We start from the raw sequence: 24,586 nt of genomic DNA, 5'->3' as shown, positions 1-24,586 counted from the left end.
AATAGAAACTTGGTGGGATGTATCCCATGTTTGGAACATACTGATAGAAGGATACAAACTGTTAAAAAAAACTCAGACTCCATAAAAGAGGAGGTGGAGTTGCACGGTATGTAAAAGACTACTATATTGCTAGAAAAATGCATGAAACCAAACACGAAAACCTTATAGAATGTATATGGGTCAATATAAAAGAGAAAAAGTATGACAATGCAATAGGTGTATACTATAGGTCTCCCAATCAAACAGAAAAAAAATAGAAGTCCTTTTTGCCAACCAACTAACAAATATATGTAGGAAACACACTACAATAGATAGTAATGGGGGACTTCAATTACCTGGATATCAATTGGAAAACTAATTCTGCACCAAGTGAGAAATCAGATAGGTTCCTAACCAACCTAGCTGACAACTTGGTTGTCCAAAAGATAGAGGAGGGAACTAGAGGGACAGCAATACTGGATATTTACAAACAGAGAAGAAATTATAGAGGGGGTTGAAACTGCAGGAACCTTGGGTTGAGTGACCGAACATGTCACACTAGAATTCAACATAACACAACACAAGCAATAGAACATAATGATACCAGATTCCTAGATTTTAAAGGAGCTGATTTTCACAAAGTCAAGAACTTGGGAAAGGTTTATTGGAAGAAAATCCCCCAGGGGAAAACGACTCAAGAATCTTTGGGACACTCTAAAAAGTATGATCATAAAAGCCCAGACCAGCACAATGCCACTGAGAAAGAAAAACAAGAAATCCAACAAGAAACCAGAATGGCTACACAAAGATATTTCTGACAAATTGAAAGACAAAAATGACAAGGACAAAAAATGGAAAGAGGGACACACAACTAAGGCAGAATATCAGCAGATAACCAGAATCTTCAAAGATGAAGTCAGGAAAGCAAAGGCTCAGAATGAACAAAGACTTGCAACAAAAGTCAAAGATAATAAAAAATGTTTCTTCCAACATATAAATAACAAGAAAAAAAAATCAAGAAAACAGTTGTTCCACTAAAGAGAGAAGATGGCAAGGAAGTAACAGGCAACAGAGAGAAAGCAGAGTTACTTAAATCATTCTTTGCATCAGTCTTCATGCACAAAGAAACTATAGCCCAACCTTCCAAAAACGTAACTGTAAAAGACAGACTAGAATAAAAATTAAAATAAGCAACAAAAATAGTAAGAGAACACCTGTTTGATCTCGATGAACACAAATGACCAGAACCTAATGGATTACACCCCAGAGTTCTAAAGGAGCTGGCAGAAGTCATCTCAGAACTACTGCACCACATCTTTCAAAAGTCCTGGAGCAATGGGGAACTACCAGAGGACCGGAAAAGAGCTAATGTGGTTCCCATCTTCAAAAAAGGGGGAAAAAACAGACCCTGGAAACTACAGACCAATCAGCCTAAAATCAATACCTGGGAAAATACTGGCAAAGATAATAAAAAACCAGATCTGCCAACATCTAAAAACAAGTAAAATAATAACTAGCAGTCAGCACAGGTTTATTAAAAATAGATCATGCCAAACCAATCTTATTTCATTTTTCAACATAGTGACTAAATTAATAGACCAGCAAAATACTGTGGACATAAAATACTTAGACTTTAGCAAGGCATTTGATAAAGTAGACCACAACTTACTTCTTGGGAAGCTGGAAAAAAAGTGGGATAGATAGACTCACTACCAGATGGATTTGCAACTGGCTGACAAACCGTACTCAATGAGTAATCCTTAATGGGTCTAAGTCTGCATGGAAGGAAGTGAGCAGTGGGATGCCACAAGTTTCCATCTTAGGCCCAGTACTCTTCAATATCTTCATAAATGATTTAGATGAGGGAATAGAAGGGGAACTTACCAAATTTGCAGGTGATACTAAACTGGCATGAATAGCTAACACCCAAGAAGATAGGCTCAAGATCCAGATGGATCTTAACAGACTGAAACACTGGGCCCTTTCTAACAAAATGAAATTCAATGTAGAGAAAAGTAAAGTCCTACACCTAGGCAAGAAAAACCAGAAGTACACATATAAACTAGGTGAAACCAGGCTTAATAGCAGTAACTGTGAGAGGGATCTTGGAGTCTTAGTGGACAATCAGCTAAATTTAAGCCAGCACTGTGCAGCGGCAGCCAAAAAGGGCCAATGAAAACCTAAGTTGTATTAACAGAGGTATACAATCAAGATCAAGTGAGATACTAATACCACTCTATAAAGACTTAATAACGCTTAGAGTACTGCACCCAGTTTTGGTCACCGCACTATAAAAAAAATGTTGAGACTCTAGAAAAAGTACAGAGAAGAGCAACCAGGATGATTCGGGGACTGGAGACTAAATCATATGAAGAATGGTTACAGGACCTGGGTTTGGCTAGTCTAGTGAAGAGCAGGACCAGGGGAGACATGATAGCGGTCTTCCAATATTTGAGGGACTACCACAGAGAGGAAGGGGCCCAGCTATTTTCTAAAGCACCTATAGGCCAGACAAGGAATAATGGATGGAAACTGAATAAGGAGAGATTCAACCTGGAAATAAGGAGAAATTTTCTGACAGTGAGAACAATCAACCAATGGAACAGCTTGCATTTGGAAGTTGTGGGAGCTTCATCACTTGAGACTTTCAAGAAGAGATTGGACTACCATTTGTCAGAAATGGTGTAGGGTCTCCTGCTTGGGCAGGAGGTTGGATTAGATGACCTACAAGGTCCCTTCCAGCTCTGTTAATCTAATCCTGATGTAAAAAAGATTAATGGAGTCATCTTGTACAATATAAATATAACCTAAATAATGATAAAATATTTTTTAAAATACATTAATGGGATCAAACACTCTGAGGATAAACTATCAAAGATTTTCTTCAAAATGATGAAGAATTTTGTATTAGTAGATTTATGGATGCAGTATAAATATAGATTAGAATAAAAAGGAGACATTTGAAAAGAGTGCAAAAAGAAATTAAATATTTTGATAATTTTAACAAAGGGATAAATTTAATGACTGTTGGAGATGCTACTAAAGTAATCATGATTACTTTACATAGTATAACTGTTTAGAGGAAACAAATCTCAGGAAACAATGCAAAAGATCCTGGATGAAGTTTGAAATAAAGAAATTGAATTGCAAAAGACTCCAATGGATTCTAAAATTGTACATCAAATCAAATTATTATACTAACTTGTCTATGATAACATTCAAATAAATAGAAACTAAACTGAAGCATTTTGAATTTGCAAATAAATTAAGGAGAAGGCTGGAATACAAATTAGAAAAGGGAAAGGAAGAGAAGGGAAAGAACAGTCTCAAGAACATGATGTAATAACAGGTAATGATCTTATTAAAAAGTCTTCATAGCTTTTATCCCAATTTTTATAAGAAACAGGAACTAGGTGATTATCATAAAGACATTTACTTAAATTCTCACAATTAAGAGACAACTTATGAATTAACCAGATAAACATCAGAAACTATTTAAAAAATGAAAGTAACCAAAGCTTCAGATATAGATGATCATACAAGTCAATACTATAAATGTTTTGAAAACCAATTCCTATAGCCATTTAAAATACACTATAATAAAAAGTGCATTACAGGGAGCAAAGATTCATCTAATTTAGAAGAGACAGCATTGCATTATTACCAAAAGAGGGTCAAGATGCCTTGATAAAAAAAAAGCTATAGATCAATTGCATGAAATAATACAGGTAATCCTCAACTTGTAACCATAATTGTGCCTAAAGTTTCTGTTGCTAGGTGAGATATTTTTTAAGTGAGTTTTGTCCCATTTTACGATCGTTCTTTTCATAGTTTTTAAGTGAATCACTGCAGGTGTTAAACTCATTGTTAAGTGAATCTACTTACCCCATTGACTTTGCTTGTCAGAAGATTATAAAAGATGATCACATAACCCCAGGACACTGCAACATAAATATGAGTCAGTTGCCAAGTTTCTGAATTTTGATCACATGACCATGGAGATGCTGCAATGGTTGTAAGTGTAAAAAACAATCATAAGTCAGATGTGGTAACTTCGAATGGTTGTAAGTCAAGGACTACCTGTAATTATAAACTTTAAAACAACTATAGACCAGTTTCAATATTAAATAATTATACACTTTTTATTGCAATATTGGGTGAAAGACTGAAGAAGGTTTTATAATCTTACTCTCATGAAGACCAATATGGCTTGTCATGAAGACAACTGAGATATAATATGATAACTGTTTTGACTTTATATGAACTTAAACTGTAAGGTTTTATATATTGTCCTACCCAAAGGGGAGAATGTTAGGAATGACAGTCAGCTAACAGTTGGGTTGGCAATATATAAACCAGGATAGTCATTTAATACTGTTTTTTTTTGTTTTGAAAATTTTATTGTTTTTTAAAAACAAACATAAACAAACAAAACATAAAAACATAAAACATCTTTTTTGAAAGCAGCTTGATCCCGGGTTACATCTCTTTGTACAGACACAAATTCAAGTTCATGCTCATTTTTATATACTATTCCATATCTTATTACTATTCTACATTTTCTATATAGCTTCTCCCCTCTTTTAACTTTCTTAATTTTATTTTATTTATTTCATCTCAATTCAGGTCATTATATTTGTATTCTTTGTCTGTCCTGTTTCAGCTCTCTATTATCTTTTCTCATTAAACAAAATTTCTCCTTTAATCACTGATTGGAGTATGACGCCTTTATATCTTTCCCCTAAAATTGTAACTCTTAATATAATACATAACTTCCATTCAGATTCTGCTTGGTACATTCTAAAACTATACACTATATTTAAAAAAAAAGAAAAAATATGAATATATAATATAATTAAAACAACAATCCATACCAATTCAATTCTATTGTTAATATTAATATTCATTTAAATCTTAAATATTTTACACATTACTTTTCAAATAGGTATCATACTTCTATAGGAACATTTATAAACTTTCCATGGTTACTCCCCCCCCCCACTTTTTAATCATATGTTGTTTCCACTTTTCTAACATTATTTCTAATACAAATATAACAATACAATCTTATGTACCTTTGCAGAATCGCTTTTTCAGTTAAATTTTCACCCATTATCTTTGAATAAGTCCTGTTTTTTTACATCTTGCTCCAAACCTTTGTAACTTCTCTTCCCTTCCTTCCTCCCTTGTTTCTTCTCTCTCCCCTTTTACCCCATTGTCTCTCCACCTCCATTTCCCTCTTCTGTATTCCCCTTTTCTGTTGCTTTCTAACATTATATCCACTTTTCATATTATTTTTCCCTTTTTTGGCTGTTTTTTTAGATCTTAAATTCTCCATTCTCTTTCCCCTCTTTCCCCTTTCTTCCCCAGGTAAAGTTACTTGTTCATTAAAGATGGCTTCTTCTTTGTCCCAATCTTCTTGTTGCGCAGTCTTTTCTTGTAGTTTCTCATAGGTACAGATCATCATTTCTAAGAATTGAAAAACGGAGCCAAAAGAGCCCTTCCCTTCTTGTTCCTCTTCTTTATATTTTTTAAATTCCATTTGCAGTTCATCCACAAGTGATGCCATTGTAGAATTTTTTTTAAACAACCACCCAATTGTTTTTAGTCATTCAAATATAATTTCCAGAAGTCCCAAAGTCACCAAGCAATCCAAATACACACAAGCTGTTTCTTTTAACACTTTCTTCTTTTTTCACTTTCTCTTCCTGGGGTTACTATTTAGTTGCAAAGTTCCAGTTAAAATGTATCTTTTAGAAGTCTTATCAAGTCTTATTAAGATTTAACTTTAGATTCTTTTGAATTCCAGGCAGACTCCTCCTTCCAAATCCTGCCCTTATTCTTTTCCTCTCCCTTCCCACTTATAGGAAAAGAAAAAATTTTAGTGTTCAGAAATCTTTATTGTCCCCTTGGCATTTACCTATTAGTGCCAAAGCAGATTTTTCTGATTTCTCATTCATCTCTCTTCGCTGTCAACGTAAGGAAGGAGAGTGAAGGAAAAAAAACTTTCCCTTTTCACTTTCATTCGCTGCTTCTGTGTCTTCTTTGGGAGCGATGTATCTTTTATAAAATTTAAATTCCAGGATACCTTAGTTGTTGCTTCTTATCCCGGTCAGCCAAAACTTTCACTTCTTAACTTCCTCCTGCACTTTCTTTTCCGGATGAGCGCTTCTTTGAGGCGGCCATTTCTGACCGCCGCTCTTACCGCCTTTGGGAAAGGGAATTTGGCCAGCTGAGGAGGAAAGATGCGGTTTTCCTCGACCCTGCTGGGATCTCCCCCCTCTTCACCACCTCTACGGGGTGGCTTAGCCCTGAAGCCAGCTGGCTCATGGCGCTCCAGCGGCGAGCCCAGGCAGAAACCATGCACGATCGCAGATTCCTGCCTGCCGCCAAAGCCCTGCAAACTGGAACTCCCAGTCATTTAATACTGTTATATCTTTAAGAGAATGTTTTAATTGTGATTGGCCGAGGTTCCCCCAATGGCCATAAGATGGAGCCAGAAACCTGGTTTGTTCTTCTTTGCATTTCCTTTGCTTTCCTTTTGCCTTTTGCCTGATCGTCATTCTGCTTCAATTGCTGTGAGTCCTGCAACTATTTGCAAAGTCCATTTACTGAACTTTGTTTATGATACTGGTTAAGAAAAGGACTTTGTTTTTGGATTATCCCTGGACTGATTATTTTGAAAACTAACTGTTTTAACCGGGTATGATTTGGACCATTTGTTGGACTTTGTTTACTCGTTTATAGGAAGTAAAACTTACATTTTACTAATCAGTGTATCTGTGTGCTGGTTGTGTGTTATTCATCACCACTCTCACTATGTTTCCCTGAGTGCACTCATTCTCCTAACAGGGAATACCTCAACAATCACATTGTCCAACCATGAGATTATCTTTTGTTATGAGAATGATCTATCCCTTTCTCAAGCACCAGCAGTGGTGACCTTGCTGGCTCCATGCTGTCATGATCATTGCATACATTCTCCATATTCCATTTCCCCAGTTTATTGGCAGGTTGAAAAGCATTAGATATGAAAGAAGCAAAACGGTTCGATCTTGACAAACAGATTTTAATATTGAACAAGATGAACTTAATTACACACACATACACACACCTTGCCCTGACACCATATCCTTTTCCTTTCAGAACTGTCTAAATACATGTTGGCCTCCTACTAGTAGGTACAATGTCTAGTTTCTATTTAAAAATTAGTGGAAGGGGAAATGATATAATTTGATTTTATATCTCAGAATGAAGAAAGAATGAAAGTTGATAACATTAAATTGTAACGCTCTATATTATAGGAATAAATATGCACAAAAGATAAACAAAATTAATAAATTACACTTTTCTTGGAAATTAGAAATAGAAATTTAAGAAATTAGTATTTGTTGTGGCTCACCAGCAGCTGATGGAGCTGGCAGCAGAGTCAGATAGCGAGGAGGTTGGGGCCAGTCCTGAAGGCTGAGGAAGGCTTGGACGAGGGCTCTGCGTCAGAGGCAGAGATGGAGCCAGGGCAGGCTGGCAGTCATCAGCTGCCTTCAGGCTTGGACAGCAGTGAGGCAGGGGAACTTCTGGAACCAGTTCCCAGCCTGCACATGCACAGACTGCCCAAAGGAAGTAACAATTAGGAACTCAGGGTTGACATGGGAGTAAGGTGGATGATGAATGGCCCCTCCCATAAGGATTAAAAGAAGAGCAAAAGGAGAGGAGGCTTTTGCAGGAAAGAATTTGTTCGTTCCTGCCTCATGAAGATCTGTCTATGTAACCTAGAGACTCTTCCCTGTCAGTACTGCATGTGGAAATATTTACCGGGCAGCTTTAAGATAGATAAGGTCTGAGCTAATAATTATACCTTTGCAAGACTGTTTGCCTGGATGTTGGCTGAATGTGAATGCAATAAATTCACATTCATTTAATAAAAGAGGTTTTGCCGGGACACAGAGTTTGCTTAGTACTTTTGGGGGAAACCTAGGACAGAACAGTATTGAAGAGGTGAGAAGTAGGCATAGGCCTATTCTGGGAAAAGCTAGTGGAGAAAACGTCATTTTATTTTAAACAATATAGTCAAAAGATGAACAGAGGTAGATGCAACCATTTCATATTGATTCATCAGTACCTACATGATAATAACACAGTTGAAAATCAGCCTCAAATATAAAATCTATCAAGAACATTAATTAAGCCTATAATGTATGCAAAAAAGCAACCAATGACAAGCCTTATGCCCATAGGAGGTGCAGATTGACATAAAAACAACTAATAACAAGTCTTACACCCATGGGAGGCATAGATTGACATAAAGCTGCTTCTGCACGCATAAGTGATTAATGGCAACAGCCTCAGCAAAACACAGGAAATGAGAGTTCTTGTGGTGCAGTAAAACTTTAAACACAGAGTTTGGATCCACCTGGTGGTGCGTATGTAGTAAGTATCTCTCAATGGCTGAAGAAGGCATTTTATGGCCATGGTTTGCTGCTCTTGTTGGATTACACAAGGCTGTCTGGACCCATTTCAGAAGATGCGCCTTTATTCTGAAAGACAAACACCTATCAGTTCTGCTGATGTAATTGTCTCTACAATTACAAATAAATCATTTTATTTTGTTGAAGTATGTCCTGGTAATAAAGTGATACTACTCTTTAAATATAGTGTTATGTCAATTCTGTTTTTATTTTCTTTCTTTTGGGATTCCAGTGAAATGAAACAGAAGCTTGATGAAGAGGGAAATAAGTGCAGCATCCTTTCTAAACACGGGAGATTTAATGAGCATTGTTGCATGCGTTGCTGCTCCCCATTTACTTTTCTCATCAATCCTAAACGACGGTGTCAAGACTGCAAATACAACATCTGCAAGAGCTGCAGTTCTTATCAGAGAAAAGAGAAAGCTTGGCTCTGCAACATGTGTCAGCAAGCTAGGTGAGTTTTTATTGTGACATGATGCCTTCTGACTTCTTTTTCCCACTATTAAGCCATTAAGTCTAATGTCACATGAAAAGATGCATTCAGTATTCCAGAAATTTCTTATGGCACTGTTGGTTATTGATTCTTTGGAAAATCATATAAATTATTCAGAAGATTTTGCTTTCTTCATGAAGGAAATTGTTTATTTAATTGTGTTTTATTTTCAAGATGGTTTGATGAGATGATAACTCTGTGTCTTGACAGACTTCAACACTGGGCTCTATCTAACAAAATGGAATTCAATGGTAAAAAAAGTAAGGTTCTAATTTAGGCAAGAAAACAAAATGCACAGGTACAGTATATGTGGTACCTTGCTCAATAGTAGTAACTGTGAGAAGGATCTTGGAGTCCTAATGGACAGTCATTTAAATATGATCCAGCAGTGTGCTACAGCTGCCAAAAAAGTCAAGTTCTAGGCTGTATAAACAGAGGGATAGAATCAAGATCACATGCAGTGTTAATACCATTTTAATGCCTTGAAAACCACGCGTGGAATACTGCATCCAATTTTGGTCGCCATGATGTAAAAAAGAAGTTGACACTCTAGAAAGAATGCAGAGAAGAACAACAAAGATGATTAGGGGATTGGAGGTTGAAACATAAAGAACAGTTGCTGGAATTGCATATGTCTAGTTTGACGAAAAGGACTAGAGGTAAAATGATAGCAGTGTTCCAATATCTTAGGGGCTGCAGAAAGAAGAGGGAATCAAGCTATTCTCCAAAGCACCTGAGGGCAGGACAAGAAGCAATGGGTGGAGAGAAGCAACCTAGAACTAAGGAGAAATTTCCCTACAGTTAGAACAATTAATCAATAGAACAATTTGCCTCCAGAAGTTGTGAATACTGCAACACTGGACACTCATATCTTTATCTTTGAACAAACCCATCATCTCCATATGATTCTTTGTCACATTTTCATAAGCGCTATTAAGTGTCACTAACATTTCTTCATGCATCTTTATTGTCTCCTGTTGAGTCATTTTATAGTAGTTTAATATATTAAAATTTACTCAATATACCGCCAAGATTCCAGTGTCCCAATATCTAAAAACTCCAAAGAACCCAATTATTAATAAAATTTAGTCAGTCCCAGAATTATACTTCCAAATCCCCTATATTTATAGTCCTTAAAAGCTATACATTGTTGATTTATAATCTTTTTAATTTCCCAGTTTATGCCTTCCCAATTGTCTGAATGTTAAAGTCTTGTTTATCTTTTTCTTTTCTTCTTTTCTCTCTCTCTCTCTCTCTCTCTTTTTCTATTGCCTTTCTTCTTTTGCCTTGAAGGATGTTCTATCAAGTAGCATCAGTAATCCAAATTGGTCCACCAGTTTCCTCAAGTCTTTCAAGTCCACCTTCCCTTAAACAGTTTCAATAGGGTTTTAGGTATTTGCTATTCAATTTGGCTTGAAGATTTCCAAATAGCTCACAAGATATTTCCGGACATCCAAATCACCTACTGAAATAGAATCAACGTCAAGTGGCCTTCCAGGTGTTATTTTTTCTCTCTCCTTTCCTTTGTATATATTAAACAATTGAGTTCTCACATTGCAGTAATCTTTTTCCTCCAGTAGGTGGTTCCCCTATTCCAGATCCAGCATTAAACAGTATGCAAAAACCAAACAGCAGAATGTCAACTGATCAGGAGGGGTTAGCAATAAAGATTAACAAAGCAATTTCTCCTGATAATCAGTTTTCAAAATGTTGTTAGATCTTTTCCAGGCTTTCTGTGTCTTAAATCATTCTTTAGTTATTTCTTTCACATCTGAGTCTTTAATCTTTCTCCACGTATCCAGTCGCCACTTACGTAAAGTTTGGAGATTATTTTTAAAAAATATTTTATTTGAATTAAAATTCTAAAATAAAGGTTGGAAGTTATCTCACCCAGTTTCAATGCTCTGTCTATGAATCACTCCAGCACAAATCTTAGTGTCTTGGTTGTCCCAGCTTGTGACAGGCGAAAATGGTCGTCATCCCTGCTGCTGTTCAGAAGAGCTTTCTTTGGATCAATGAGGAAATTGCAGTTTCCTCGTGGTCGACAACGTACCTCTCCTTCACCACTCCTCCAGGGTGGCTTTGAGCTCGTAGGGTCTCCCGGCAAGTTACCTGCTGATTTTCACGGAACCTGGCAGAGCTCCGCTAATTCTCCAGCTGTTCCCGGCATGACATCAACCAGAAGCATGGGCGGCAAGTGTATTACCTTTTTTTAAAAATTATTTTTAATTTTAATTATGAGAATACAACACAATACATCCAACTTATCCTTGTTATGCATATATACATTTTACTTCATCATGAATAATCTCCTTATTTAATATATTAATTACTAATTAGTCTAATCATAACTACTAATATTTTGACCTTGTCTTCTACTATATAATCATTGATAAAATTTATTCCATATTTTATAATATTTTGTCTCTCTTTGTCTTTTATTTCTAAAGTTAACCTATCTGAATCTGCACATGCCATAATTTTTTTAATTTCTGTTTCTGGAAGTATGATTTCATTTTTCCAATTGTAAGGTTTTTCGAGTGCAGCTCCGAATCTAATAAATCCAATGAAACTCTGAACACGAGGCTACTGATAATCAGTTTTATTTTCTGATATCAGAAAGGAAAAACTGGGCAACCTTTCAGTCTCCCACCTTAAAACAGCAAGGCAGAGAGAGAAAAGCAGGCATGCGCAAAAACTTTTTCTTGAACTTTTATAGATTACACAGCTAGCAAAGACCATCATTGCTATGGAAACATTATTTCATATCAAGCAAAGCTCATGACTTTCTCAGCACCTCTACAAACAAAGAGACCTTACTTAGATGGATTGGAAAGAAATACATTTTTGCTCAAAGCTTCATTTCTCACATTTTAAGTTACTGGGAAGAAGACATTCTAAGTTAGTTACAAGCAGATAGATGCATTTTGCATTTCCCAAGTAGTTACTTTGCTAGGCTAAGATTGGCTGTTCGCCCAGAAGTTTTTATCTCTGCAGTTAGCTCATCTCCCAGCTCAGCATAAGTTACAATGGGGTACAGCAAGGAAATCAAAGATTGGGCCAGACACACACTGTATATGCACTCTGTTTATGCTCCAATCCCTTCACAATATTGTGCATATAATATTCTAGCTGCCGTCAAAACATGTACAATTAGATACATTATTTCCTTCTTACATTTTTCTGATATTATTCCAAGAAAAAAAAAATCCAGTTTAAATGGAATGCACTCCCTCACCATTTATTCTATCCATGTTTGAATCAGTCTCCAATATTTTTTTGCAGCGTTGCAAGTCCACCACATGTGAAAATGCCTATATCCATAATGTAATCCTGAGACAATTCAAATTTACTACCAATTGCATTTTCTTCTTTTATGTGGGTATGAATTTTAAGCCCAGAAGAAACATTTGAAAAAAATTCAAGTAGATCAGGGTGTTAAACTCAATGCCCGCGGACCACATCCGGCCCATAAGGTGCTTAGATCTAGCCTGCAGAGCTGCCCTGGAAACAGCAAAGGACTGGTCCACAATGCCTCTGTCATTGAAAACAGAGCTCAAGAGAGCCATGTGCAGCCCTCCTGGTCCCCATTTTCAGCCACGATGGCTTCCTGCAGCCCTCTGTTAGCAAAATAGAGCCCATTTACACTGGCAGAAGGCTAGAAAAATGAACTAAAAACAAAACAAATTTTAATGAGAGTGAAGAAGGGTCTAAGGGAAATCCTGCCTTAGCACTTGGCCATCACAGATGCCCCTGAAACAAGTGACCACGAGCTGGCCATGCCCCCCTGGCCATGACCCCATGACACCCCCCCCCCAAGATCAAACACAATCCTGATACAGCCCTTAATGAAATCAAGTTTGACACCCTTGCAATAGATTATGTAGGTAAAAACCTTAGGTAAAAGTATTTTGTATAAGTTCTTGCAATTATTATACATAGCAAAAGAATAAAAAACAGGGTCTTGGAATTAATAGGTTCACATAGATTGTGTCACTGAAATTTACATTCTCCTTTCACAATGGAATCCTGGGAACCAATGAGATGATTGATGAATGAGAAAGAAGAGTTTGGCAAATATCTCACCAATCTCAACAAAATAGTGCTAAATTTATTACGGTAGACTAGATCAGGAATTGTTACAGGAATTGATATAACTTTATTGTTATCTAGATTTTGAAAGCCAAAGAGAATATCTACATTTCCTTTATTGAAAAGAGAGTAAGGACAGAGCAATCCGAAGTTTCAGACTAGGTAGGCATTTAAATGATAAATTCCATGTTATTTCCATTTTCCTCTGTGCATTCTGCTCTTTTTACATAACTTAAGAGAAATGATCATTCAAAGGAAGAAAATGCTATCCTTTTTTAAGAAGACAGGCACCTAAGAGTTCCAGAAAGGTCATCAAATTGAATCCAGTTACTTTGATAATTTTATTTACAAATTCATATTCAATTACCTATACAACGTATGTATTTGTATATAATGTGTGCATATGTATGTATGAATGTGTATTTTTACACTCTAGCGCAAGGGTGTTAAACTCAAGGCCCGTGGGCCACATCTGGCCTACAAAGTGGTTAGATCTTGCCCACGGAACTACCCTGCAACCAGCAAAGGACTGACCTGCAGTGCCTCAGCCTGGCCCAGGCTGACCGGGCATTGATCTACAACCTGGTAGCAGCCCTCTGGGCCAGAACGTGGTGAGCCTTAGATCCGTGAGATTGGCCTGGAACCAGTGAGAGGCCACCCCTACCCACCCTCTGCCCCCTAAGCACCTACTCAGGAGCCGGTGAGGACATATGGGGCCTGGCAACACTGGGGACCTGCAGGCTGACTGTGTTCTCAACTCTTCCCTTTCACCAAGGATGCTAGCATAATAGTGTTGTCACAGGAGCCAAGAAATGAACTGTAAATTGCAATACTAGTAAGTTTATTTTTCCAAAGTGTTAAATTGATGAAATAACTGAACACGAGCTTCCACAATCCATGTGTATGGTACAATCCTTCTAATTCCTTTAAGCCAGATAAAGCAGCATTTGGTATAACATTTTTTAACAGTAAAGTGAGAGCTTTTTCTCAGTGCTACCCTTCCATCATTGAGTTAACAGAAAATGTAAGAAATTTATTAAATAATGGTAGTTCCCTGAGGATTTGAAGTCACTGTAGTCAATTTTAGTCAAAGTCTAACATCAATTGTAATAAAACAGCAGATTTTGTACATTTTATATAGGAAACAAGGAAAATGCTGTTTTCATACCAGTGCAGCTAAAGATGATTTCGCCTATCTGACTCCTGAGCAAGGGACAAGAAGAAAACAGAATTCTAAAATGTAGCCAGGGATGTGGTAGTTAAATGCAAGCAGGGAAAGTCCTGCCTTTTAAGTACAAAATCAACATTTTTAATATCTGGTTCCAACTGAGCATGTAATGAATATATAGCACTCCTGTAGAAAATTTGTATGTAAAACCATCAATTTTCAAATTAGTAAGTTATGAAGCAAAGCAAACAGAAAAAAATAGCCATCCCTCACAGACATGAAGACTGTGCTTGCAAGCCACATAAAATATTAATGCTGATTTGGGGGATTCTAAATTGGAATCATTAATGGAGCATGTTCAAATTTTATTTTTATAATTGAATAGGAGGCTATAATATATTACATTCAGTAGTACCTGATTTATTAATTCAAGAGATCCCGTCTGCTGTGGTGGTTAAGGTTTTAGATTAGGAAAAGACACTTTCAATTTCATCCATGGAAGTTCATTGGGTGAATTGGGGAATGTCGTTCTAGCCCAGCCTATCTTATCTCAGTGTTGTGCTGGTGGTGGGGAAGAAGACAGAGTACTATCTATGTCACCTGGAGTTCCTAAAGAAAATAGGGTGTAAATGCAATCAATCAATAGACCTGAGCATCCTGTTTATTTGTTTGTTACATTTTTACACTACCTGATTCCCAATGCTTCTAGATAGTTCACAATAAAAACATACAGAACAATAAAATGACATAGTGATAAAAACAAGAAAGAAAGATGCCAATACTAGAAACATTAGAAAGCATTGGATGTCAGAGAAAGATAGTGGCACTGGATGTCAGAGAAGGAACATCAAATCAGAGGGCATATATTATAGCTGAGAAAGTGCACTTTCAAGGCCCTGATTGTTTAATTGAAGAAACCTGGAGCAAGTCAATGTTGCCAGATCAGCTAGACAGACATTCAGTGATTTAAAGTTTCTGGGATATAATAAAATCTTTTTCATTATGGAAATCAAAAATAAATATATTTTTCTGAATTTTTATTTTCAAATTAAAGAAATTCAGGGCTGAGCTTAACATTGCTGAGTTGTTTAACAAATGGTTCTTCTCTACCCAAAGAAATTTATATTCTGACTGTGTACACATTTCCAAATCTCCATAACTTCTCAGCATGGGAGCTTAGAATATAGTATGTAAGTTTTCAGGTAGACTTCACATCTCTATTTTTGTAAAAAGCCGGAAATATTTTGAAAATTAAAATTGAATATGAACAGATGCAACATAACAAAATCAGATGAGGAAAAATGCTTGATTTGTTAAGAATCTTGACATGCCCCAGAATAAAATGTTTATATATACTGTTGTTGTTCTTTAGCCCAATCTAGTAGAGGGACAACTACTAATTGTATTGTTTGAAGCTCACTCAACCCCTTTACCCATCAGCCCGCACGCACAAAATAAGTGCACTCTGGGAAGCCAGTTTCCATTTTCCTTTAGCATTTGGAGGAGACAGAATCATAAAGAAGAATCCACCTGTGGCACATGTTCATCCAAGGACAAATCCATATCCCCACCACCACAGCATTGCTGTTGAGATTTAGTTTATTTGTATTTATTAATTGTTATGTTCAGCAGCAACTCAATACTGCCTATCTTGTTCTCATTGTATGTATCCATATTTTCCCCAGTTTCACTGTATCCTGTTCTTTCAATAAAGCACCCAGATCTATGCACACAGTTTGTTTTATTGGAGGATAGGTGGGTTTAGCTGCATGTCAAGATGCACACAGACTAACATAATGAGGACAGAACAGTGAAACAATGGCTACCCAGCAAGTGGGAGCCAGGATAATGACTATACAGAGACCTGCTACCTGCCAATGCAACAATCTGCATATTGCCATGCAGTAGTCTCTAGATAGTCAAGCACTTCCAGAAGACACCATGTCATAGAGCCGGGCACTTCATACAAGACAAAGTCTCAGGTCTCTAATTATTCCAAATGGTCATCTGCAAGTAATGGTTTTGCTGGTAATGGTCATAGTCACTGATTATCCTGGACCCCTCATGGGTCTTGCCCTTGGCCCACCCATGGAACCTGTCCCACTCCCGCACCCAATGCACTTCAGCATCACCGGTGGCCTCTGTCACCACCAAGGATGCCAACACCTCACACAGGTCTATTAGGCCACTGCCATCACCGCCCAGAGCAACAGCCCCCCCCCAGCCTGAAGAAGGCGAAATGGCTAGCTAGAGGTAGTAGAGCATGCCCAGGCCCAGCAAGCAAAAGTCTGCCACCGTGAGTAGAGAAAGCTGTATCTCCCCATCAGCCCCATGGCTGCCCAGGCCAGCCAGTATTGTGTGCCTTCCCCCCATCTCTGCTGGGCCTGGGTGTCTATGGCAAGCGTTTCCCCACTCACAGTCTTTCTACCTGGCCACTTCCCCTCCTTCAGGCTGGGTGGGTCTGCTGAGTGGTGGCAGTGGCAGCTTGTGGCGGGGCCGAGATGCATCGGGTATGTGAGGGGAACAGCAGAAAAAGGAAACAAAGCACCAAAGAACATGGGTTGATAGAAAAGCAAGAGCATAGAAAGCTCAGAGAAACAGTGTAAGATTGGAAGATGTGGAAAAACCTAGCCATAAGATTGGAGTCAGATAAGCCACCCCGTAGAGATGGTGAAGAGGGGGGAGACTGCCAGCAGGGTTGAGGAGAGCCACATCTCTCCTCCTCAGCTGGCCATTACTCCCTTTCCTGAAGGCGGTTGCAGCAGTGGTCAGAAATGGCCACCTCAAAGAAGAACTCGACCGGAAAAGAATGTGCAGGAGGAAGATAAGAAGAGAAAGTTTTAGTTGACCGGGTTAAACTACAAAAGCAACAATGTAAGATGCCCTGGAATTTAAACTATATATAAAAAAAACATTGTTCCCAAAGAAGATTTTGAAGCAGCAAAGGACAGAGGGAAGGGATAGGATTTGTTGTTTTTTTTCTTCCCTTCCCTATACTGACATCTAAGAGACTTAAGCAAGAAATTGAAAAAAAAATCCACTTTGACATCAATAGGTATTTAAGCTGAAAATAAAATGTCAAAGGGATAATAAAGATTTATGGATATTTAAAAGCTTTTAAAAGCAGGAAAGGAGAGAAAAAGAATAAAAGGGCAGGATCTGGAAAAATGGAGGAGACTGCCTGGAACTAAAAGGAATTTACAGTGAAACCTCAAGATTCCTAAAAGATACATTTTAACTGAAACTTGCAACAAAATAATAGAACTCCAGGAAGAGAAAGTGGAAAAAAGAAGAAGAAACAGTTTTGGATTATTTGGATTACTTGGTGATCTTTGGATTTTTGGTTATTGTATTTAAATGACAAAAATCAATCGGGTGGTTGTTTAAAAGTGTTTAAAATGGCACCACTTTTAGAAGAACTGAAAATGGAACTTAAAAAGTACAAAGAAGATGCACTAGAAGGGAGAGGTTCTTTTGGCTTCATATTTCAACTCTTAGAAATGGAGATCTGGAACTATGAGAAACAGCAAAAAACGCTTGCAGAACAAGAAGATTGGGACAAAGAAGAAGCCATCTTTAATGATCAAGTAATTTTATGTGGGGGGGCGAAAGGAAAGGGGAGAAAGAGAATGAAAAGTTTAAGATCTGAAAAAACAACCAAAAAGAAGAAGAATAGTTTGAAAAATAAGTATAATATTAGAAAGCAACAAAAGAGGGGATTACAGAAGAGAGAATTAGAAGTAGAGAGACAAGGGGGTAAAGGGGGGAGGGAGAAGAAGAGGGAGAAGAAGGAAAGGAAATGAAGTTATAAAGGCCAGAAACAAGATATAGAGAAACAGGGAAAAGGTATAAGAATTGAAAGTATAAGCCTGTTTAGAGAAAATGGGTGAAATTTCTGCAAAGGTACACAGGATAGTATTGTTATATTACAAATAGAAATTATTTTAGAAAATATGATTAAAATGATGGATAAAATATTTATTGTAATCTAGTGGAATGTTTGTTAATAAATAAATGAAATAAAGTGAATGAGAGAATTAAATTAGGTAAGGATGGGGACAGTTTAATTATTATTAATGATTTATAAAATATAAGTGAAGAGAAATATGGGGGGGGGAGAATTAATTATGGAAAGTTTATAAGTGTTCCCAAGGAAGTATGATATTTAATTGAAAAGAAATGTTAAAGATGTTAAGATTTTAATGGATATTAATGATAGAATTGAATTGGAATGGAATGAGTGCTTTGTTTACATATATATATAATCTTTTTTTACTCTTAATCTTACACAGGAAAAGACCTGAACACACCTAGACCTACAATCTTTTTTTAAGAATATAGTGTGTATTTTAAGAATGTACCAAGCAGAATTTGATTGGAAGTTATGTATTATATTGAAAGTTATACTCTTAAAGGTATACATTGAATCTTAAATAAGAGTTGAATAGATAAAAATTAAAAGATATAAAAGTGTCATACTCCAATTAGTAACTACAGGGAAAATTTGTTTAATGAGAAAATATAATATGAAATTGAAACAGGACAGACAAAAGTATAAACATAATGATTTGAATTGAGATGAGATGAGATAATCAAAATAAAGTTGAGAAAATTAAGAGGGGGAAAACTATGTAGAAAATGTAAAACAGTAATAAGATATGGAATAGAACACAAAAATGAGCATGAAATTGAGTTTGTGTCTGTATGAAGAAGTGATAACCCGGGACCATGCTATTTTCAAAAAAGATGTTTTATTTGTATTATGCTTTTTTGTGTGTGAAAACCCAAATAAAATTTTCAAAAAAAAGATTGGAGTTAGATACAACTGAATGGATATCATCATCATCATCTGATATTTTCCAGAAACTACAATAACAAGGTTGCATAAGTTAATTAGAATATTCTCCTTAATAAAGCTATATACTGAAGCTCATGTCTTTCTTTTATTCCAGGTGTATTTGGGAGGTTTGGAGATCAATATTAGATCAAATAACCATTAGTATGTGCTATCTTCAAAATGTAATCCATAAAATGCTATTTGTCTTTTTGAGGAAGTGCAGTTTAAAATACATAGAATTAAATTCTTTTTTTAAAGAAAGCGATAAAATGCCTACTTTTTTTCAGGATAATATATATAAATCATGCTCCTTTAGTTTTTATGAAAGGTATGGGTACAGTGTGCATTTCAGGGTAAAATATCGAACTATTTGCATTCAACTTTTACAGTTGGTAAAGATTACTTTATGTGTGGCTCTGGGCTGCATATCACCTGTTCCCTGATGAATTAGACAGAACATTTCATACCTGTTGAGTCTCACAAGTTTATGACCTTATGAGTCTTGCATTAAGCAGGGAAGAGGGTTATGTACATTAAGATCATGTCTTTATGATCTCACTGATGAAAAAATTATTGATTAGCCATTATTGAAAAAAGCATACACTTTATTTCCTATATTTAAAGGGTATTTTACTTAAATTACACAAAAATTATAATGTACCTGGTGCATAATTGTTTGTTATGCCCTTTTATCAATATTGTTGAAATGAAGATCAAATATCTGTATGTTGAAATATGTTGAACAAATCAAACAATTCAGTGAATTTTACTAATTTCCTTACATGACTATACATGTGTGAGATTTTGGTGTGTGTGTGTATTTTAAAGCAGACCAATTATCTGTATATATTTGATTTCTTTTTTATTTGCAGTATAGCAGATCTACCCTGTTTCTCCAACAATACAGCCTTCCCCAATAGGAAGTCCCAGCATGTTTTATAGGCATGAAATGAAATTAAGCCCCTCCCCCCAAATTAAGGCCTATATTAAAACATGCGAAGTGGGGGGGAATGGGGGGCTTGCCATTAGGAAGTACTTTTGTTGCATATGGTGCTGCCTGCATTGACCCCAATACGAAGTGCCCCACCAACACCGAGGTCAACATCCAAGCCGTTGCCACCCGCCCACCCAAATATGCAAGGGGCGGGAATTAAGTCACCCCCGAAAAGATGGCCTAGCCATTTTTTCAGGGCTCAAAAAAAAAAAAGACCCAGCCTTATTATATGAGAAACATGGTAGCTGTTTTATTTATCTAGCTGTGTGAAATCTCTGAAATGTATGCTATTAGTTAAAATTTGAAGCTGAATTTCTAGATAATTTATTCCTATGTATAGTACATAGCAATAGTATAGTTGTATCATAATAGTATGAACTCTGTCAATTACAGTGAAACACAACATGATAAACTAGGGAGAATCATTAATCTGATCCAGCACAGCTTTTTGTATGTACTTTTATTCTGCAGTCAAAACATTAGCATAAACATCGATCCTTTATTATGTATATAAGGAATATCTGTAGTGTTACTAAGAAAATATATCATAAACATATTTCTTAATACATGCAATAATAAAACAAAAACAGATTTTTCTGGTAATTTAGACCTAAACAAGAGAAAGCATAAAGTCTAATAGTGAAATAATAATAGGTTTTCCCACATATGAAAACTGATATGAAATTTCAGCATATGGGAGGAGATCCATGCAGGTATCAGTATAAGTATTTCCCTCAGTTTATTGTTATTTTTTCTTATCATGGGATTTCAATATATTCTGAATCACACCTGGTATGCAGTTACAAAAGGGAAATGCAGTATCATATGAGTCTGGATGTGTTTTGGAAGGAGATCCTCTCACATAGGACAGAACAGTCACAAAAGTGTGGAACATCTGTCAGAATAAAGTGAAATATAGTGGGACCTGGGGCCTGTCAATGAAGGAATGGATTTCAGCAAGCTATCAACAGAAGTACTGAAAAGGGAAATGGGGTCTGAGAGCTTCTTCATTCCAGCAGAGACAGCCATCAACTGGTGAACCATATCCCTTTTTTTCATGTCTATGGTTACGTGAGTCCAGATAGGATGGGGTTAACTCTGCTTAAACCAGTTTGACTGAGTCTGCACAAATTCAAGCTCTGCCCCTTTGCTGAAGCCACTCCCCAGTTTATGACTCAGTCTTAGCCAGGACTCAGATGTGTTTTACAGGGCTCCAATGTAGCTGTAATTGGAGCCTGATCGTAAAAAGGAAAAAAAGGTTTAAACCGACCTTTGAGGCTTGGAATCTGCTGGAGACTGGTGAGTGAGCTAATTTTAGCTTCCAGTACTTCCAGATCGCGCAAAGGGCTCCAGGCTCAGCGCGGAGAGCCAGGACCACGTGGGAGGGCTCCAGGAGATCGGTCCGATAAGGGCAGCCAGCTGATTGGCACGGTAGCGCGCAGCAGCAGAAATCGCTTGTGGTTTCTCTTTCACTTTCCTGGCTTGCTATTTGGATCGCCTTGGCTGCAAAACGCACAGTGCAGCAGCCTGCAGCAGCAGCTTTAGGATCTGGCAGAGAGATTTGCAAACCTTGGAGGAAGCAAAGTAGCCACTTGATCGGGCATCAGTCCTATCCCACTTGGCAAAGATTACCCCCAGCTGAAGGGCGCTATCGGCTACATTGCCAGTGCTGAGTTACAATGGTTGGTGGAACATTTCCAGCACTGATGAATCACGTGGGCGCCATTCTGACCTGTTTGCAGGTCCAAAACCTGGTGGGAGACTGGCAGGCTGTGGCTGCAGCCCAGTAGTAGCCTTTTACAGGCTTGCTAAGCCAGCTAACCAGGTAAACTGATTAATTTCTTTCTGCGTAAGGCTTTTTATTGCATTATTCCTTTGTGATTGGATTTATTAATACTCCTCACTCCTTCGGCAGGTTCCCTCCTTTCCCTGCTTCTTTCTTGTGAATTAATTCATTCCCCAGGTGAGATGGCTGATAAAGAACAAGAAAGGGAGCCCAACCCTTCCACTTCCAAAGGAAAATCCAGGGGCAGACAGAAAAGGAAGGCCCCTGAAGCTAGAGCTGAACCAGAGGTCCAGAAAGAATCAAAGGCGTCTGGAAAAAGGTTGGAGAAATGCCACCATGTGGCTTCTGATGCTACGTCAGGTCAATCTGCACAACCCCCAGTTTTACAACTGGAAGTAGGGCTTTCTACCTCTACTGGGCCACCTTGCCCTGGTATTTGGTCCTCTGATAATTCTTCTGCAGTTGGGGATCCAACTACTTTGGGAGACCTTGAGAGGTATGATAGGGAGCCTTCGATTGTGGAGGAGCTGCTTCCTCCTCCCCCTAAAAGGGCCAGACCTGTTCCTGAACCTTACAATTCCGAGGAAGAGGATGAGGCTATTCATTTGGAAGCCATTATTGCCAAGGCTATCAGAAGGGGAGTGGTAGAGGCTCTTAGAGCGTCTAAAGGAAATATCTCTGAAGCCTCAAATCAATCAGAATCAGACAGGTCTTTCAGGCCAGAGAAACCTATTCCTTCAGAGACAGAGGTTCCCCAGCATTTCAGGCAGAGCCCTTGAAGATGAGAAAAAAGAATCTGATTTCTCAGAGGATGAGGATATGGCCCCTCAAAGACCTTCCTTTACTGGTATTTTTGATGCATAGAAGTTTAGGGCTTTATTATTCAAAGCCAAGAAAACTGCAAAGCTGGGGCCCAGAGCTGATGTGGGCCCTCGGTGAAACAGAGGATGATGGCATGGTGCCACCTGATCAACTTTTTGATGAACCAGCTGTAAGACCACAAATGGTGCCTGTCCCTAGATTATTCCTCAATGTTATACAAAAACAGATGGAAGCCCCTGGTACTTACTCTTCGCTGTCAACCAATGAGAGGCCTTTCTTTTCCATGGGGTCCAAGCTAATCAGCTCCCTACAGGTACCTACAGTTGATGTACCGGTTGTGGCTATGGTATCTGCCTCATCCAATCCGGCAGATCCTGAAGAGGCACTAAAAGCTGAGGATAAGAAGATTGAGCAGTCCCTCCAGCGCACTCACCTGGCAGCCGCTTGGGCAGTTAAAGCAGCTTCGGCCACCTCCTTTTTCACAAGGTCCTCTCTATGGTGGCATCGCCAATTGCAGGAACGTGCCCCTGCATCTGACATGCGAATCCATCAGGATATTCATAAGTTGGTCGCAACCGCAGAATTCACTGCAGTGCCAGGTTTGCCTCCAAGGCCATTGTCACATCCATAACTGCCCGTAGAATGTTTTGGCTGAAGAGTTGACAGGCAGACGGTCGGCGCAAGTGGAAGGTGGCCTCTTCTCCCATAAAAGGTGACAAACTGTTTGGCGAGGTCCTGGAGCTGCAGTTGGTTGAAACCAGGGACAAGAAGAAGTATCTTCTCTAAATCAATGCTCCAGTTTTAGGGCTGCTCCTTCTTCTTCTTTTTAATTATTAAAACAAACTTTATTTGCAAAAGATTAAAAAGATACAAACATACAAATATATAGAAATAAAAAATAGTAAACATACAAATAGAACAGTAAACATATTTCTTTCTATTATATTTGATATTAGGTTTGATAGTTCATAATAAACAATAATAAATAATAACTGGCAAGTATTCCTTATCTGGTATAGATTATATATTAATTAATAAATAACACATGTTACTCTACTATTACTATTGGATTATAACTGTATTATTTAATCAATCAAACCTTCATAATGTTTATGTAATAGAAGAGAAGCTTGAAGCCATTATTTTATACATTCAATATATACAACTATATATAATATGTTTCCTGGGTTCATTTATTCTCTACATTCTTTTTCTTGCGCTCTACCCAGCTGTACCATTTATCCCAGACCAGGTAATACTCTGAATCATCCTTCCCATTTAATTTGAGTGTGAGCCTCTTCCTTTTGGCACATTCATATATTTTTTTGAATAATAATGTGTATCGGTGGTACGTTGGGCCTTTTCCAACATTGCGCCAAAGAAATTTATGCCGCTGTAAGTAAGTGGATGATCAGGTATCTCACTTTGGGAGAACAGTCCCCTTTAATCATCCCCAGAAGGGACAGTTCCAGTTTCCACTCCAGTCCGCATTTGATAATTTCTTCTATCCATATTCTTATCCTTGTCCAATATTTTTTAATCTTAGGGCATATCCACCAAAGGTGGAAATAGATGCTGAATTTCTTACATTTCCAACAGCTTGGGTTTGCTGTTGGATATATTTTAGCTAATCTATAGGGTGCCAGATGCCATCTATATATCATTTTATATAGATTTTCCTTGTATGATATTGATTTTGTTACTGTAAGATTCCTTTGCCAGCTTTCCTCCCAGTCGTCCAGATCTATATTGTAACCGAAGTTTTTTGCCCAGGCTAGCATTGGTCCTTTCACAATTTTCTCACCCAATTCGTATTCTAATAGGTAATTATATAATTTAGATATCATATTTTTCTCCGGGCCCAGGAGTATTTTATCTAATTGAGTGTCTTTTATTTCAAATCCATATTCTTTTACATCCCTATTTTTACTTGAAAGTAGGACCAATTGT

General features: G+C 37.5%; 1 protein-coding gene across 3 annotated transcripts in view; it reads left to right on the top strand.

Moving 5' to 3' along the window:
- The window catches only part of MYRIP (myosin VIIA and Rab interacting protein), a 233,614-nt gene that overhangs the window by 96,349 nt on the left and 112,679 nt on the right, over nt 1–24,586 (top strand). For 2 of the 3 annotated variants that reach the window (XM_087917080.1, XM_087917079.1), the window contains exon 2: nt 8,677–8,898. In XM_087917080.1, coding sequence (XP_087773206.1) covers nt 8,681–8,898 — 218 coding nt within the window. In that variant the 5' untranslated portion in view covers nt 8,677–8,680. Of the gene's footprint in view, nt 1–8,676; nt 8,899–21,206; nt 21,328–24,586 lie in introns of those variants that run through there. The other variant, XM_087917082.1, reaches the window with a different exon arrangement.

The sequence above is a fragment of the Pseudonaja textilis genome, chromosome Z (assembly GCF_049901715.1).
Source record: "Pseudonaja textilis isolate UNSWEBS1 chromosome Z, rPseTex1.2, whole genome shotgun sequence".
In the NCBI taxonomy this organism is placed as follows: domain Eukaryota; kingdom Metazoa; phylum Chordata; class Lepidosauria; order Squamata; family Elapidae; genus Pseudonaja; species Pseudonaja textilis.
The sequence above is the reverse complement of the archived record's forward strand: the minus strand, read 5'-3'. Positions and strand labels throughout refer to the sequence as shown.